The sequence below is a fragment of the Hemibagrus wyckioides genome, linkage group LG23 (assembly GCF_019097595.1).
Source record: "Hemibagrus wyckioides isolate EC202008001 linkage group LG23, SWU_Hwy_1.0, whole genome shotgun sequence".
Lineage (NCBI taxonomy): Eukaryota > Metazoa > Chordata > Actinopteri > Siluriformes > Bagridae > Hemibagrus > Hemibagrus wyckioides.
Window position 1 is genome coordinate 19979350 of NC_080732.1, and position 20379 is coordinate 19999728.

Here is a 20379-nt window from a genome sequence, read left to right on the forward strand (position 1 = left end):
CACACACCCTGTGACTGTGGTGAGACACACACACACCCTGCAACTGCAGTGAGACACACACCCTGTGACTGTGGTGAGACACACACACACACCCTGCAACTGCAGTGAGACACACACACACACCCTGCAACTGCAGTGAGACACACACACACACCCTGCAACTGCAGTGAGACACACACACACACCCTGTGACTGTGGTGAGACACACACACACACCCTGCAACTGCAGTGAGACACACACACACACCCTGTGACTGTGGTGAGACACACACACACACCCTGCAACTGCAGTGAGACACACACACACACCCTGTGACTGTGGTGAGACACACACACACACCCTGCAACTGCAGTGAGACACACACACACACCCTGTGACTGTGGTGAGACACACACACACACTCACACATACACACCCTGCAACTCCAGTGAGACACACACACACACACACACACCCTGCAACTGCAGTGAGACACACACACACACTCACACACACACACCCTGCAACTGCAGTGAGACACACACACACTCACACACACACACCCTGCAACTGCAGTGAGACACACACACACTCACACACACACACCCTGCAACTGCAGTGAGACACACACACACTCACACACACACACCCTGCAACTGCAGTGAGACACACACACACTCACACACACACACCCTGCAACTGCAGTGAGACACACTCACACACACACACCCTGCAACTGCAGTGAGACACACACACACACCCTGTGACTGTGGTGAGACACACACACACACTCACACATACACACCCTGCAACTCCAGTGAGACACACACACACCCTGCAACTGCAGTGAGACACACACACACTCACACACACACACCCTGCAACTGCAGTGAGACACACACACACTCACACACACACACCCTGCAACTGCAGTGAGACACACTCACACTCACACACACCCTGCAACTGCAGTGAGACACACACACACTCACACACACACACCCTGCAACTGCAGTGAGACACACACACACACCCTGTGACTGTGGTGAGACACACACACACACTCACACATACACACCCTGCAACTCCAGTGAGACACACACACACCCTGCAACTGCAGTGAGACACACACACACTCACACACACACACCCTGCAACTGCAGTGAGACACACACACACACACACACCCTGCAACTGCAGTGAGACACACTCACACACACACACCCTGCAACTGCAGTGAGACACACACACACTCACACACACACACCCTGCAACTGCAGTGAGACACACACACACACCCTGTGACTGTGGTGAGACACACACACACTCACACATACACACCCTGCAACTCCAGTGAGACACACACACACCCTGCAACTGCAGTGAGACACACACACACTCACACACACACACCCTGTGACTGTGGTGAGACACACACACACACCCTGTGACTGTGGTGAGACACACACACACACCCTGCAACTGCAGTGAGACACACACACACTCACACATACACACCCTGCAACTGCAGTGAGACACACACACACTCACACACCCTGCAACTGCAGTGAGACACACTCACACTCACACACAGACACCCTGAAACTGCAGTGAGACACACTCACACACACACACCCTGCAACTGCAGTGAGACACACACACACTCACACACCCTGCAACTGCAGTGAGACACACACACACTCACACACACACACCCTGCAACTGCAGTGAGACACACACACACTCACACACACACACCCTGCAACTGCAGTGAGACACATACACACAAACAGACTGCTGTAGGAGTGTATGACTGTGTGTGTGTGTGTGTGTTACAGCGTACCCATCAGTGTGTGACAGTCAGCGCCCCCCCTCCCCCCCTTGTCTCCCGGTTGCTCGTAGCGACGCATGCCACTTAGAGGAGCAGTATGTTCACCGTGTTTATGAGGAAATCTCCGCCCACTTCAGCAGCACTCGCCACGCTCCCTGGCCACGGGTCCGCGACTTCCTGCTCTCGTTGCCGAGCGACGCCATCGTGGCCGACATCGGCTGTGGTAACGGCAAATACCTGGGAATCAACCCTCAGGTGTTTTCGGTACAAGCACACACACACACACACACACACACAACTACTGTGTATTACAGATATCATTAGTGATATACCGTGTAACATAAATAAAGGTCATTGTTGTTGTTTGTGGTCATTAGCTGGGCTGTGACCGCAGCATGAACTTGGTGTCCATCTGCGCTGAGCGAGGTTTCCCCTCGGTGGTGTGTGACGCTCTGTCCGTCCCCCTGCGCAGCTCCGCCTTCGACGCTGTCATCTCCATCGCTGTCATCCATCACTTCTCCACACAGGTCAGTGAACGGCCAAAAACATCCCATAATAACCCTGAGAGAAACTGCCCCTGACCCGCTGCACTGCCCACATCACCACACAGCTCTGACTCACTGATTCAGTGACTCTGTGATTCAGTACTTCAGCATCAGCGTCAGTTTGAGGTGTGTGTGTGTGTGTGTGTGTGTGTGTAGGAGAGGAGACTGGCGGCCGTCACTGAGCTGGTGCGTCTGCTGAAGGTCGGAGGTCGTGCCCTGATCTACGTCTGGGCGATGGAGCAGGAATACAAGAACCAAAAATCCAAATATCTCAAAACTGACAGGACGCAGAACACGGACCCAGAAACGTCCAAGCTGACCGCTGAACACATGAACGACCAGGAACAAACCGAAAGCGAGTCCAGTGTGAGGCAGGTGCATGCTGGGAAAGTGAGCTCAAACCCAGCTGACACAGAGGAGAATTGTGGGAAGGAAGCCCCGCCCAGACTGAGCGTTCACACCAACCGCACGGCGTTTGTGTCTCAGGACCTCCTTGTCCCGTGGCATCTGAAAGCTGAATTGAAGACGAGTCCCGGTCCCGTGTTCCACCGCTTCTATCACGTGTTCCAGCGAGGAGAGCTGGAGGATCTGTGTGGGTGTGTCAGAGGGGCGGAGCTACAGCACAGCTACTACGACCAGGGCAACTGGTGCATCATCCTGCAGAAAACACACCAACCATAATGGCTACCAACACACACATACACAACATACACACACACACACACACACACAACATATACACACATATACACACGACTCTGTGACATACACCACACACACACACACACACAACATACACACACACAACATATACACACGACTCTGTGACATACACCACACACACACACACACAACATACACACAAGTCTGTGACACACACACATGACTCTGTGACATACACCACACACATACACACACACACATACACACAAGTCTGTGACACACACACATGACTCTGTGACATACACCACACACATACACACACACACAACATACACACAAGTCTGTGACACACACACATGACTCTGTGACATACACCACACACATACACACACACACATACACACAAGTCTGTGACACACACACATGACTCTGTGACATACACCACACACATACACACACACACAACATACACACAAGTCTGTGACACACACACATGACTCTGTGACATACACCACACACATACACACACACACATACACACAAGTCTGTGACACACACACATGACTCTGTGACATACACCACACACATACACACACACACAACATACACACAAGTCTGTGACACACACACATGACTCTGTGACATACACCACACACATACACACACACACATACACACAAGTCTGTGACACACACACATGACTCTGTGACATACACCACACACATACACACACACACAACATACACACAAGTCTGTGACACACACACATGACTCTGTGACATACACCACACACATACACACACACACATACACACAAGTCTGTGACACACACACATGACTCTGTGACACAACATTTGCTTTAATTGTTTATTCTTCTCATTAAATTATTGAACTTTTAAATATTTGCATAATAAATAGTACCTTTAATTCATTGCGTTTATTGGTTTATGTTTTAAAATAAAATTCATTAGAAATAAAAACAGTAATGTGTTGTTCTGCAGATCAGCTACATTTACACTGAAATAAACAATTTTAAAGAAAGTAATCCAGTGTAAATAATTCATTTAAAAACACTGTTCAGTACAGACCAGTTTCATTCCAATTTTATTCCAGTTTCTAAAAGTCATCATTTCTTACCCAGTTAAAAAAAAGTATAAAGGTGTAAAGTGATTTGAAGCATTTTGTCTTCAGAAAATTTCTTGTATTTGATTTAAACCTATAATAAAGGATAAAAGAAAGGAGTCAATAAAACAATAACAAAATGATCAATTAGGACTGAATCGGGAAGCTGTATATCTGATCAGTTGTGTGAATGTGAGTGTGAACACACAGCTGGTGTAAAGGTGGTGTGTGTGAGTGAGTTTAAAATAAAGTGTTCAATAAACTGCAGTGTGGAGGGAAAAGTCTGCGCTGCTGTTCCATCATCCCGCCGCTGCGTGTCGCTGTTCTGCGCTTCAGTCTTCAAAATAAACAAATAAAAACAGAAATTAATCTCACCTGAATTAATAAAAAATAAAATAAAGAAATATAGATCTGTGATATTCCCAGATTTCCAAGGTCTTCGTCTCCCAAAACATTTACACTTTATTTTTAGTTTTCTATTTTCACTATGAAAGTCATAGTGGTCAAGTGGTCAGTGTTTACTTCATTAAAAAAAGAAGACAGAATTTTAATGAAATGTCAATTTTAATGAAAGAGAAACCCTTCGTGAGAAATGTGGCATGTCAAGATCAATCTACACACTGATTTATATCCATGTGCAAAAAACTAATCTGTTATTGAATTCAATTAGTGTGATCATTCTTTTTTATTTTTAAATGCTTCACAGAGATTTTTTTTTCTTCATTTCATTTCATTGTCTGTAGCGCTTATCTGATCTATCCTTGGGTCATGGGGAGCCTCTCAGGAGTCATTGGGCATCAAGGCAGGATACACCCTGGAGGGAGTGCCAACCCATCACAGGGCACACACACACACACACTCATTCCTTTACAGAGATATAAAGGAAAAATCCTGTGTTCTTTAATGTGGAACTGTGTGAGTGTACCTGTCTCTAGGATCCTGGAGGAGGAACTCTGGTTTATTTCACTCTTCAGCTTCATGTGGTTGAAATGTCAATAAAAATAACTTCTTGTCTTGTGTTTTTATAATTTATAAAATCATAAAATATAATTATATTTTTTCACATAAAAATTTAAATTAAATAAATAAATAAATATATACAGCCCATGAATGGTAATAAATATGCAGTCAGAAAGTTTCAAACACTAATGAGGAAAAAGGACGCTGCCTTTATTCATTCATTCATTGTCTATACCCGCTTATTCCTAGGACTCCTAGGGTCACGGGGGTCTGCTGGAGCCTATCCCAGCGCACATAGGGCGAAAGCACTGCCTTTAAATTCTAATAATTTATAGGCAGTAATTTGTTTCATTTTTTAACTTTTATGAATGCATTAACAAAAAACATGAGACGGGCTTAACATGGATTTTTTTGTGCTCTTCTAATTTTCTACACTTTTTTTACTTTTCTTTTTCTTCAAAATGATCATATTTAAATAAATTACAGAGAGAGAGAGAGAGAGAGAGAGAGAGAGAGAGAGAGAGAGCGAGAGAGAGAGACAGAGACCTAGGTTTATGGACTGATTAATTGATCATTCACCGCCATTTTGAGTCGCTGTGAAGTGGCTCTGTCAAAAAGTGTTTCTGACCCTAAACCACAGTGAACTGGACAGTGTTTAGAGTGCACTTTATAGAAACTGACCAAAACATTCAGGATGAAAAAAGGGTAAAGTTAAAGAACTGAATGATTTAGTTAACTATTATTTTGTAATAACAACACAAAGTGGCCATACATGAAGTTTAAGTAAGAGATTAGAAAAAACATTTAAAAACCCAAAGGTTCAGAACTATTATTTACATTATAAACTATTATTTAGTTTAGAAAGCTAAAGGCTAGGTTTGATAAACTGATTAATAACCAACACATCATTTTCACAACATTTCTGATAAAGAATAACTTCATGAGTGATGAAGCGGGTCAATTCCTCTGACCTGGGACAAACCCAAAACACACACACAATTATAATTAGGAGTCAAACAATTTAAAACATGTTATGATTGTATAAAACCCGCACTCTTATTAAGAATAAATAAATGACATGAACATTTTTCATAATTCATCACTAAAAATATTCGGACACCATCCCGCCTCCTGTAATCTGATTGGTTAATCAATCATATTCACAAACATTGTCCAATCAATTAACACGTAGGTATGACGTTTAAAGCATGACATCATTGTGGGCGGGGTCTATAATAAAGCAGTCATCGCTCCCTTCGGGTTCTGTAGAGAGGTTCTGCTCTACAGGGCTCTGGAGCCCTCAGGAGAACTCTTACAGGGTTCTGGAGTTCCAGAGTCTAATTTATTTCTACCTGGACATTTTATTTCTGTTCGTTTCTATATGAAACAGCTGCCTTATATCTTGTTTAAACAATTTTCTACACAGATGTGGCTCTGGCTTGTTTGTATTTATTTATTTATTTTCAAGAAAAGTCTCATCAGATGACATCACCTGACCCTTTAACATCCCTACGAATAAATACTCCTTATCAATGAGGCTGATTCTACTTTCTTTTAAACCCAAAATGACTTTTTTTAACGTGAAATATTAAAAAGTCTTTTTGGGTGATCATGTCTCACCTTTCAGTATAAAACAGTTCCACTTTCTCCCACGAGTATACTGTAATATATTTTAAACTCCTCTACACAAGCTTGTAGTTATATATATTAATAAGCTACATATAGCCTTTAGTTATCTTTTACATATTTAATAATATCTGCACTTTATGCCACTTTTTTGTCAGCATAAAGCTCTAGCGTTGCTTCCAGTGTGAGATTTATACTGGTTTCCTTCTGTATATCTGTCTGGATCTGCACCAGTCACATGATGTTTTATCTTCTGCACTGTAGTATACACTCGCCTGACTACAGTACATTATTTATTATATATTTACATTATTATTGCACATTTCTCTGATTGTGTCGTACAGATTTACAGCATTAAATACACTTTGCTGTATTTTGCTGTTCTTCACTACACCTATCTTCTGTAGTTGTTCCTTTACATCCACACATTACTCTAGTTTTTTCCCCCTTTTTATAGATTATCTTTTATATTTTCTGCTGTATTACAAATCAATAGATTAATAACATTTGATCTTTATTCATGCATTTACATAATATTCCACATAATAACATCATCATCCTGTTTATCTCGGTTCTAAATGGCTGGAAATGTTGATTTATTTCTCTGAGAGTCTGTGTAGAACCCAATTCTGAAGAACACCTAAATACACACACTTATGATCCAAATTCACACACAAATTCACACAAAAACCTACATTTTATATTGTGAAATGTCAAATAATGAACTTATTATAATAAAAGTGTGTTTTGAAAAATGCTTTATAAATGTAATATTTCCTGTACACATTAATCTAAGTGTATCATTACACAACTAAACAGAAAGTAAAGTTTGACGTAAATACTTATTAATCGGTCAGTGTTAAATCATTAAACTTTATCCCGGGTCTGTTTGAATGTTTTTTAACGCGGAAAAGCCCTGTTCTAAGTTATTTATGGACTCTTCAGGAACTGAGAGCGGTGTTAGTTTGTGAACGCGCCACTCGGGTTTGTTTGGGCGGCCATTTTGTGTGGAGAGTCAAAGCGAAGTGTGTGGTGGCGTGAACGAGCCTGGGTGCGCGCGGGCACGCGCTCTAGAGCGGTGTGTGCGCGCGGGCACGCGCTCTAGAGCGGTGTGTGCGCGCTCGAGGTGTCGGTGGCGCGGAGAGCCAGTCGCGGAGTGATCGAGATTAACGGGCAGCGGAGAGGGGGGGGCTTTTCCCTTATAGCGAATGCACATCGCTAATTGTAGCTAAGCGGTGCGACACGGAAATAATCCCGGTTTTTCATTTTTTATTCGTTTTCATTTTTGTTTTCTAAATTTAAATCTTCTTTACCGGTTGAACCCCGCTTCCCCCCTCCTCTACCCACCTCAGGCTGCACCACAACAGGCAACAATCAGACCAATGGCAAACCGATGGCAGGCAATGCAAACTAGCTTAGCCGGAGAAAGCTAGCCAGCGGAGGAAGAGCCACAAGATTTGTCTCTCTGGAGGGGAAACGAAGATCACCACCACCACCACAGGAGGAAAAAAACAGACGGAAATCGAAGACAAGTGTCCCCGTAATTGTACATTTATCTCAGCTTTTGGGGGGATAAAAGAGAGAAAAAAGGCAGCGGCTAGCAAAGAAAACCGGGGACTAACTGTGTTATTTCGGACTCGAGCTTTTTTACCTCAGCGACTGCAGCCGGGACTCGCCTCCTGAGCCAGGGATCCGACCGAGGATTTTCTTTCGTAGAGAAAAGATCATTTTGGGTTACTTTTTTAAAAAGTATTATTTTCAAAGCAAGAACATTGATAACCAGTCTCACCCGTGAGAGGGGTGTCGGTACCGGGGGGGAGGGGGGTCCCGATTTTTCGGCCGGTTTTCCGCGGGGTTTCTGTGGAGGTTTAGGACGGAGGCGAGCAGATCGAACGCCGCTACTAATGGCTGCTGCTGCTGCCGCCGCTTCGGGAACCTGGGAACGAACCGCCGCCGCCTGAGGTATGATCTCAGCACACACACACACGTGTGTATGTATATATATATATATATATATATATATATATATATATTGTAGTGTGACATTGATATGATATGTGCCTTTTTGAGCCATCTTGCCCTCTGCATCGTTACCTCTCCTCTGCACGTCACCTCCCCAAACCAAATGCACCGAATAACGTGAAATCTCCGTGTGGTATTCACGTGTATACATGCTTCACCCCTGTGTTTCACACCCTGCTCATTTACACTCCTCATTTCAGTGTGTTTGCTCCTCTAACACACCCATTTTACAGCCTACATGTGCACTGCAGCACCAGCACTGCTGTCCGTCTCCATGCATGTGATGATGATGAGGATGATGAGGATGGCAATGTACAGGCCGGTCAGTGAGGAGCTGCTTTCCTTTAAATGCCTTACAATCAGAAATGCACTGAAATCATGCATCTTTTTGCATGTTAATATCAGTGGAAGCGCTGAGATGTGGGTCAGGATGCAGCTGAGATGCAGTGCAGCAGCAGGTATTCAGGTGATTCCAGCCTACATCTGGACACTGGAGATGAGTGCAATGATCCGGCTTCGTTATCGGACGCATTTTGCATCATGTCTCACATGTAACTGTGGTCTGATTATTAAAAATCTATCACAAGTGTGTGTGTGTGAGCAGCGTGCATATTGCATGCACAAAATCCCCATCATGATGATGCTTTATCTATTAACAATAAGAACATTTTATTATTAACATTTATGACTTGTCACATTTTTATTCCATCCAATATTTTTTCAGGGATTAAACCCTCTTGATACGAACACACACACACACACTCTCTCTCTCTTTCTCATGTAAAGCTGCAGTGTTGCATGTCATCCATCACATTGCATCGGCTTGTTGCATTTTTTCAGCATTTTTATCATAAATATTATTTCCTCTGCAGCCCAACACTCATTCATGCACATGTGTGGAAAAATAGTTGGTCCACCGTTATAAAATGGTAATAAGAGTGTAATTTGGTGTAGTGTGTGTGTGTGTGTGTGTGTGTATGTGTGTGCGTGCGTGTGTGTGTGTGATGTGCCTACACCCCACTGCAAGGCTCTGCTCAACTACAACGCCGGTTCAAAATGGATTCAGTCTTGGTTCTAGTGCACTAGATAGGGTGTACAAGTCTTTCGCTCCCATCCCAAATGCTACACTTCATCCCTACTTAGTGTCCCTAACGGAACGCCGGCCATTTTAAGGCTTCGTCCCAAATGCTAGAACGCGCAGGATCCACAGAATTCTGACCTCCTCATGTTCATACGACGTGATTCTCGGTGTTACCCATAATGCACCGTGTCTCGCGACTAGGTATTAATGACAAGTGTGTAAGGAACGTGGAGCTGGAGGTCAGATGTGATGTTTCGTGTCTTGGTGTCCTCTGTCTGAATTTGAAGTCTAGGGTGCGCTCACTAATTAGCAGGCCAGCTAGCAGGCTGTTAGGTTAGCGAGGTGCTAATGATAATATAAAGCTGATTTTAGATGGCGCTGAGACACGATATAAGCGGAGATAAAAATCCTCATTACGTGGCGAAGATCTTGATGTCACACACTGTATGCCACTTGTGGGCGTGGCCTGGTTCACCTTTTTGAGGTTCTGAATCATAGGAGTGGTCAAAATGTTGAGGTGACTGTAAAACTCTACGTAGTTCATAAATGTTAATATTGTCTTTATTTCTCTTTCTGCTTAAAGTAAAAATTCATTAGTGCGCTTCGGCATTAATGAGCTAGCTGTTGGAGAAGTCGCTGTGTGTATAGCAGTGTTTAGAACACGCTTCATCCATATTTGTGTGATCTGAGCTCTGTTAAAATCAGGAGAGGTCAGAGAGAACGCTGCGGTCAGCTTAACTTAGAAATGGGAAGTTTCATCATTTTCTACCTGTACGTTTTTGAGTTATAAAGTGTGTAGATCTGTCACGTTTTAATCCATATTCTGTTTGAACGTGATGCGTATAATTCATATTCGAACTATAATTCCCCCATATTAATGTACAGCCTAAGCAAATTAGACATTTTAATTTTAATTTTGTTGTTTCGCATCTGATCCTGCAGTAGGCGCTCTAAAAGGTACAAATGCTCTCTTCACCCATCAGTAAATGAAGCTAATGATACGAAAATGGAAGCGAGTGGTGGAACCGCCTTGAGTGGACGATGACGACCCAAAATCATCAAACAAAGCAGCGTGTGAAAGTGTTTTGGGTGCTACACCGTAGACACCAAAGTTGCGGTCAAAGATAAGGCTGAAAGGCAGCTGTCTCAGACATCTTCAGCCTCACCTACTGATTTACCACCACAACCAGCCACAGAAGAGCCGAGCAGCACCATGCACACTGCCAGGGCGTTATATTACTGAGAAGAATGTCTGTGTTGCGCTCGCCTTTTTTGATGGAGCGGGGAGGATTTTATTCGGACATATTCGAATGGATTGCGTGATTTAAATTGTTTCAAACCTGATTTTTCAAAAAAAGTGACCGCCCTAAACGTGTGAGTGGACAAAAAACACACAAACGCCTCCATGAAGGTGTGTCTTCTGTTTGCTCTGTCTCATCATCAGAAGCTGGAAAACCACCAACAAGCTAGCTCGCTAATGCTACTCATAACATCATGAGTGTTCAGTGTTGGTCAGCGGTACAGATTTAACCATGGTGTCTGTGCGTGTTGATTAATCTGACACAAATCTGACCTTGCTGATACACTGAACCCAGGGCCAAGGAGACTGTCCTTATATACTGATCTGGAATCATAAAAGTTTAGGATATGTTTTATTTGAGTGTCCCTAGAACGCTTTAGAGCGCTTTCGCGCTGATTAACGCGATTGTCCATTCTCAATTGGAGTGAAATCGATTCCTTTGCTTCTTTTTCTTTGTAGTTTGTTTTGGTGTTAAAATGTAGATGCTGAAAAGCTTGAGGAGTGTGTACAGCTGACAACACACACCTAAAAATCTTTCATTCATAATCGTAAATGCAGCAACAATGAAGAATGAAAAAAAAAATGTTTTATTTGGTCTAGACCTTGAGAAAACACGTCAGTCCTTAGCTCAGTTTAATAATAATAATAATTAACAGTAACCTACAATAAAACGCAGCAAACTCAAAACACATGTCATGACTGATTCACTGCTGTAGTTGAGGTTATTCTGAAGCGAATCACTTGGTCACTCCAGTTCTAAAGTTACCTAATCAGCAGTTGTTCATAAGATGTGAAGTACATGCAGTGGACAGGTTCTAAAAGCTTGACCTAAAATTACAGAAGGCCAAAACACAGAGGGAAAAACGTAAAAAACAAAAAAAAAACACCACTGGTAAAGTGTGTTTAGGTGACAGAGCTAAAGCTTGATTGATGAAGCCAGGTTTCTGAAGCTCAAAATCTTTTCTGATATATATATATATTTCGGATAAATAATAAGTATGTCGTAACGGGATAATTGATCAAAAACATGTGTAATACAATTTATGATGGATGAGAAATAGATTGATAAGAATGTAAATGTATTAACTGTTTATTAGCAGGTGATTAATAAAAAAAGAATAAAAAATTAAATTACAAAAAAAAACAAAAATACAAAACAAAAAAGATAAAATAGTCTTTATGAGAACCAAAGAAATGTCAAAGCATCACCAAACAGCCTGCTACATTTCTGACTAATCTCACACACACACACACACGTACATCAGTACTCACTGTACTAAGAATAAACTGATGGACATGGTAGAGAGGGTGCTAATACTTCATGCACCACAGGAAGTCTAACCTGAATGATAGCATGATTAGCATCCTACAGTTGAGTTCATACAGCTCTTCGCTTAGCATGCGGTCAGTCTCTGTTAGCATTAGCATTTCAGGTGCGCTAGCGGTGTGTGTGAAGTTGAGCTCGGTGATATGTCCTATAAATTGAATCTCCGATTTTTTAGACAAAATTCAATTTTCGATTTTAAAATGATTATTTTCCTTAAAATATGAACTGCTTATTTGGACTAAAAGTGCAAAGTCCAAGTTCTCTTGTTATTTAGGAAAACAATAATCAATACAACAACATAACCTTTTTTTGGGATGTGCAAACTTTCACCAGTCTTTACAAGTTCTGGTTATTCTAGCAAAATAAGTAATATAACAAAATATGAGGGATTTGTAAAGTTTAAACTGCAGACTTAACTTAAATCACTTTTTATAAAATAAATAGTTGTCACCTGAAAAAAAAATTCCTTGAAGAAAAACATTGTTATAAAGCAGTTGAACATGCGATTTACCTGCTAAATAAAACCAAACAGCACTTTACAGCTGTGTATATGGGCACAATGTCTGAAACATCAGTAATATCTTTCCATGGAGGTCCCTGCTTATCATGTGGGATACAGTGGGAAAACGTGTCCGCTATTTTTACCTGGTTTTTAGCCGGGGTTTTGGGGCTGCCGCTGTCTTGTTTAGCTCACAGCACCAAACACACCTCCCATTCAACAACCTGCTTCTGTTTGAGGTGCTGGAATAAATTAGTGCTGCTTCCTTTAGTTGCCACAAACTTCAGACAAATGTTACAGCGGGCTTTGGCTTGTTCGACGTCTGAAGTTGCAAACCCGAACCATTTCCATACGAACGAAGAAACCGCGCCTCTCTTGGAAACAAGCTCATTGGTTTCGTCAGAGCACGCCATGTTGTATTGTGTATTCCCCAGGTGTGAATCACGGGGGTGCTGGAGGGGGCGTTGCAAAACTACGGAAGCTCACTGTGCCAAACCAAAGTGAAATTGTAAAATCGGTTTTCCTTTTTCAACATCGACATAAACCATTAATTCCAATTAATCGATAATAACGATTAATCGCGCAGCTCTAGTGTGAAGTGAAGAGCGTGTGGTTTGGAAAAAGTTCTGGACATGTGGCTAGTGTTGAGTGCTAACACTGAATGCTAAAGGCTAACTGCTCTCTCCGCATCACTTACATTACAAAAAGATTGAGCTGAACCTTTGGTCGTGTCTCAAATCCGTTCACTATCAAGGGTACATGAAAATGATGATAGTTAGTGACTGTGTTTCCATCAGCTGCTGTTCTGTTGGATGACATCATCAAACAGCGTCAGGACAGCAAACACTCTCAAGGAAGAAGATTTAGCTGATTTACAAAACTCTGACTTGGGATGAAACTGTCTGTCTGTCTCTGTCTATCTGTCTCTGTCTGCCTATTACCTGTCTGTTTAACTCTCTGTGACTGTCTACTATCTCTCTGTTCATCTCTGTCCTCTGGCTCCTGTCTGTCTTTCTGTCTCTGTGTTTGTCTCTGTCCTCTGTCTGGCATCTCTCTGTCTGTCTCTATGTCTTTTTGTCTGGCTGTCTCTTTGTCTGTCTGTTTCTTTCTGTTTGTCTCTGTCTGCTGCTTGGTGTCTTTCTGTCTGTTTCTTTCTGTTTGTCTCTCCATCACTGTGCTTGCTGTGTTATTCTCTCTCTCTTTTTCTGCCTCTCTATCTCTTTATCTGTCTTTCTGTCTCACTTTCACTTTCTCTCTATAGCTTTCTGTGTGTGTGTGTGTGTGTGTGTGTGTGCGCGTGTGTGCGCGTGTGTGTGGTTGCTCTCCTTGGTGCTGGTTCTCACTCAGCTGACCTGTTTCACACAGAGAGATAGACAAACAGAAAGAAAGGAAGTGCAGATAAAGACTAGAGGAGAGACAGACAGGACCTTTTAGACTGAGTGTAAGAACAGATGCTCGCAGGGAATTCTGGGTAATTTGGATTTAGTGAAATGGTTTAACAGAAACAGTGAGACGGTCAGTGAAGGAGAGTGAAGCTGGATGTGACACAGAGACTTCTGGGTAAAAGGAATTGCATGAACGATTATGATTTTATGTTTTCTGCTGTTTAGAGTTTGATTAAATCCTGTACAGGGCTACAATATTATCATTGTTCTCATTTGAATTGTTTTACAGGATTATGTGCATAACCAAGATCAGTGATTTATTTACATATATTTAGATTTAGATTTTTCTACTGCATTTTTGATGTAATTGCGGTCATAGTCCAAACTGTCCTGTATCTGTGAGTCCAAACAACAAACCAGTCTTACATACTGCAGCACACTCACAAGTACACACACTCACAACTACACACTCACAACTACACACTCACAACTACACACACTCACAACTACACACTCACAACTACACACACTCACAAGTACACACACTCACAACTACACACTCACAACTATACACTCACAAGTACACACTCACAAGTACACACTCACAACTACACACTCACAACTACACACACTCACAAGTACACACTCACAACTACACACTCACAAGTACACACTCACAACTACACACTCACAAGTACACACTCACAACTACACACTCACAACTACACACTCACAAGTACACACTCACAACTACACACTCACAAGTACACACACTCACAAGTACACACTCACAAGTACACACACTCACAAGTACACACTCACAAGTACACACTCACAAGTACACACTCACAAGTACACACACTCACAACTACACACTCACAAGTACACACACTCACAACTACACACTCACAACTACACACACTCACAACTACACACTCACAACTACACACACTCACAACTACACACTCAAAAGTACACACTCACAACTACACACTCACAAGTACACACACTCACAACTACACACTCACAACTACACACTCACAAGTACACACTCACAACTACACACTCACAACTACACACTCACAAGTACACACACTCACAACTACACACTCACAAGTACACACTCACAACTACACACTCACAAGTACACACACTCACAACTACACACTCACAACTACACACTCACAAGTACACACTCACAACTACACACTCACAAGTACACACACTCACAAGTACACACACTCACAAGTACACACTCACAAGTACACACACTCACAACTACACACTCACAACTACACACACTCACAACTACACACTCACAAGTACACACACTCACAAGTACACACACTCACAAGTACACACTCACAAGTACACACACTCACAACTACACACTCACAAGTACACACTCACAAGTACACACTCACAAGTACACACACTCACAACTACACACTCACAAGTACACACTCACAACTACACACTCACAACTACACACTCACAAGTACACACACTCACAACTACACACTCACAAGTACACACACTCACAAGTACACACTCACAAGTACACACACTCACAAGTACACACACTCACAAGTACACACTCACAAGTACACACACTCACAAGTACACACTCACAACTACACACTCACAAGTACACACTCACAACTACACACACTCACAACTACACACTCACAAGTACACACACTCACAACTACACACTCACAAGTACACACACTCACAACTACACACTCACAACTACACACACTCACAAGTACACACTCACAACTACACACTCACAAGTACACACTCACAACTACACACACTCACAACTACACACTCACAAGTACACACACTCACAAGTACACACTCGCAAGTACACACACTCACAAGTACACACACTCACAACTACACACTCACAAGTACACACACTCACAAGTGTACACACTCACAACTACACACTCACAAGTACACACTCGCAAGTACACACACTCACAAGTACACACTCACAAGTACACACACACAAGTGTACACACTCACAACTACACACTCACAAGTACACACTCGCAAGTACACACACTCACAACTACACACTCACAAGTACACACTCACAAGTACACACTCGCAAGTACACACACTCACAACTACACACTCACAAGTACACACTCACAACTACACACTCACAAGTACACACACACAAGTGTACACACTCACAAGTACACACACACAAGTGTACACACTCACAACTACACACACACAAGTGTACACACTCGCAAGTACACACACTCACAACTACACACTCACAAGTACACACACTCACAAGTACACACACTCACAACTACACACTCACAACTACACACTCACAACTACACACTCACAACTACACACTCACAAGTACACACTCGCAAGTACACACACTCACAACTACACACTCACAAGTACACACTCACAAGTACACACACTCACAAGTGTACACACTCAACTACACACTCACAAGTACACACTCGCAAGTACACACTCACAAGTACACACTCACAAGTACACACACTCACAAGTGTACACACTCACAACTACACACTCACAAGTACACACTCGCAAGTACACACACTCACAACTACACACTCACAAGTACACACTCACAAGTACACACTCACAAGTACACACACTCACAAGTGTACACACTCACAAGTACACACTCACAAGTACACACTCGCAAGTACACACACTCACAACTACACACTCACAAGTACACACACTCACAAGTACACACACTCACAAGTGTACACACTCACAACTACACACTCACAAGTACACACTCACAAGTACACACACTCACAAGTACACACACTCACAACTACACACTCACAAGTACACACTCACAACTACACACTCACAAGTACACACACTCACAACTACACACTCACAAGTACACACACTCACAAGTACACACACTCACAACTACACTCTCACAAGTACACACACTCACAAGTACACACACTCGCAAGTACACACTCGCAAGTACACACTCGCAAGTACACACACTCACAAGTACACACACTCACAAGTACACACACTTAAGTACACACACTCACAACTACACACTCACAAGTACACACACTCACAAGTACACACACTTAAGTACACACACTCACAACTACACACTCACAAGTACACACACTTAAGTACACACTCAACTACACACTCACAAGTACACACACTTAAGTACACACACTCACAAGTACACACACTTAAGTACACACACTCAAGTGTACACACTCACAAGTACACACTCACAAGTACACACTCGCAAGTACACACACTCACAAGTACACACACTCACAACTACACACTCACAAGTACACACACTTAAGTACACACACTCACAAGTACACACTCTTAAGTACACACACTCACAAGTACACACACTTAAGTACACACACTCACAAGTACACACTCGCAAGTACACACACTCACAACTACACACTCTCACAAGTACACACACTCAGAAAATGAGGAAGAGGAGGAGGTCTTATTAACTACACAGGTGCGTGAACAGTACTGTTGTAGTTGTAAAGGTCAGAGGAAATGACCTCATTGAGTGAGAGCGGGTATAGAGGCCATCTGGACTGTATGTCCATAGTGTGTGATTTAGGACACTGCCCCAGTACAGATGGAGACAAAAGTGTGCTAAAAAGTGTGATGTAACAGTCTGATGCATGTTTCCTTCCTTCTTTAAAAGTCTGGGAGTCTCACAGCATGATAAACACAGACGTCTCTTCCAAACAGAGTCTAACTCAACAGTAGTGTGCTATTTTGATAAAGTAGCCTGGTTTGGGACGCAGCCTCTAGATCAACTGAAACACACACACGTTTTTTTTTTTCCTCCACACATTTTTTTCACACATGGGCTGTGTCCCAAACTCAGTGAAGTAACACTATATGGTTTAGGAAGGAATACCTCACTAGTTAGTTGGTAGTGCTTAGACACACAGTACACTTTAGTTGTCATACAATTTGGGACAGAGCCACAGAAAGATAAAACACCAACCATGTGCTCTCAGTCACTCGTGTCTCTCTTCTCTCTCCGTCCTGACCCACTTTTCTCTCCCTGAGAGCAGCAACTGACCCGCTGCTGTCCCCCCACACGTTACCCACAATGCACCATGCCAACACTCATGATATAGAAGACACCAGAATACACACACACGGTTCTAACCAGACTTATTTGGTGTTTATACTCCGTCTTCTTGTTGCTGTGTGTGTGTGTGTGCACTACCCATAATGCACTGCATGTGTATGTACATATGCTATGTTTATAAACATATGTGCTAGTGTAAATTCACAGCTCTGTTATATGGAACACAGGCTGCATCCTAAACCTTCATTGCGTGCTGAACACTACAAATGTGAGTGTGTCCAAATAACAAAACACTACGTGAAGTGTATATATAGCAAGCTTTTCAGGTCAAGCTGAGAACTGCCTGTGGCCCCGTCCCAAATTGCACCCTCCCCTACTAAATAGTGTACCCTAAGAAGTGATGTAATATGGTGCCTGCCTGAGTCGTTAGTTGTGGTTTGAGATGTGTCTGTTTTATAAATATGCGTGAGGTTTATCATTTAGTAAAAGTAACCTAGGTGGATGTACTAGTTTCACTCACTATTTAGTAAGGTGGTGTGCATTTGGGACGTAGCCACAGGCTAGGATCAGGCAGATAGCATCACTTACAAAGCAATACATAATGTGTAACGTTTAAGCACACTGTTCATTTCATTCACTAATAATCTGAGATACAACTCAGAACTGTGTGTGTGTGTGTGTGTGAGACAGAGAGGGGGAGAGAGAGAGAGAGGGAGAGAGAGAGAGAGTGAGTGTGAGAGAGAGTGAGAGACAGAGAGTGAATGAGAGAGAGAGAGACAGACAGACAGAAAGAGAGAGAGAGACAGACAGAGCGTGAGTGAGAGAGAGAGAGAGAGAGAGTGACGCACTATGATGACATCATCTCGCTTCTTCCTGAACAGCACTTGACATGAACACACAACGTTCATGTTTTACATTAAAGACTTTTGGGTTGTATTTAATTACACAAACTGAGAAAAATGTAGATAATTAAATTATAAACAAATTATCTTGACAAACAGATAGAACGATTAAACACAGAGTAGAACATGAACTGAAAAATATGAAGTGAGGGCAAACGCAATAGAAGTTTAAGGTGTGTGTGTGGCAGTTGTCACCCTGGGAGTGTGATACAGCCCTGTGTGTTCACTGTAAAATAAAAATAAAAAATACTGTGTGAGTGAATGAGTGTGTGTGTGTGTGAGTGTGTGTGTGTGTGTGTGTGTGAGTGTGTGTGTGTGTGTGAGTGTGTGTGTGTGTGTGTGTGTGTGAGTGTGTGTGTGTGTGTGTGTGTGTGAGTGTGTGTGTGAGTGTGTGTGTGTGTGTGTGTGTGTGAGTGAGTGAGTGAGTGAGTGAGTGTGTGAGTGTGTGTGTGTGTGTGTGAGTGAGTGAGTGAGTGAGTGTGTGTGTGTGTGTGAGTGTGTGAGTGAGTGAGTGAGTGAGTGAGTGTGTGTGTGTGTGAGTGAGTGAGTGAGTGAGTGTGTGAGTGTGTGAGTGAGTGTGTGTGTGAGTGTGAGTGAGTGTGTGTGTGAGTGAGTGAGTGTGTGTGTGTGAGTGAGTGTGTTGAGAGAAATGATGCTCATATCAATATCAGGATCAATTCTTACTAGATGATCTTCTGAGATGGTTTAAATATCATAAATATCAGGTTTTTAATGAATTTAAATAAATAAAAATTGTAAAGTGACTTGAAGCAGGTGAACGTTTTGGGGGTTATTGTTATGTGTATGATTTATCTGTTAAATGAATACAAATTAAAATGTTTGTGAGTTAATCTCAAACTAAATATCATGCAGATCATTTCTGATAAAAAATACTTTCATGAATCATGAGATTATCTGTTCATCCTGCTCCTCTTTGCTAGCTGTAAAGCACGGTAAGCTCTGTTAGTTTATTTTACTTTTTTTATTTTATTTTATTTTATTTT

The 20379-nt window shown here is 42.4% G+C and overlaps 2 protein-coding genes across 3 annotated transcripts in view; both read left to right on the forward strand.

Moving 5' to 3' along the window:
- The window catches only part of alkbh8 (alkB homolog 8, tRNA methyltransferase), a 10846-nt gene extending 7567 nt beyond the window's left edge, over positions 1–3279 (forward strand). The window contains exons 9-11 of the mRNA XM_058377023.1: positions 1819–2075; positions 2189–2338; positions 2513–3279. Coding sequence (XP_058233006.1) covers positions 1819–2075; positions 2189–2338; positions 2513–3037 — 932 coding nt within the window. The 3' untranslated portion in view covers positions 3038–3279. The remainder of the gene's footprint in view (positions 1–1818; positions 2076–2188; positions 2339–2512) is intronic.
- Positions 3280–7847: 4568 nt separating this feature from the next.
- dyrk1b (dual-specificity tyrosine-(Y)-phosphorylation regulated kinase 1B) overlaps positions 7848–20379 on the forward strand; it is a 46649-nt gene continuing 34117 nt past the window's right edge. For both annotated transcript variants that reach the window (XM_058377019.1, XM_058377022.1), the window contains exon 1: positions 7848–8689. The gene's annotated coding sequence lies outside the window, so the exon portion shown is untranslated. The remainder of the gene's footprint in view (positions 8690–20379) is intronic.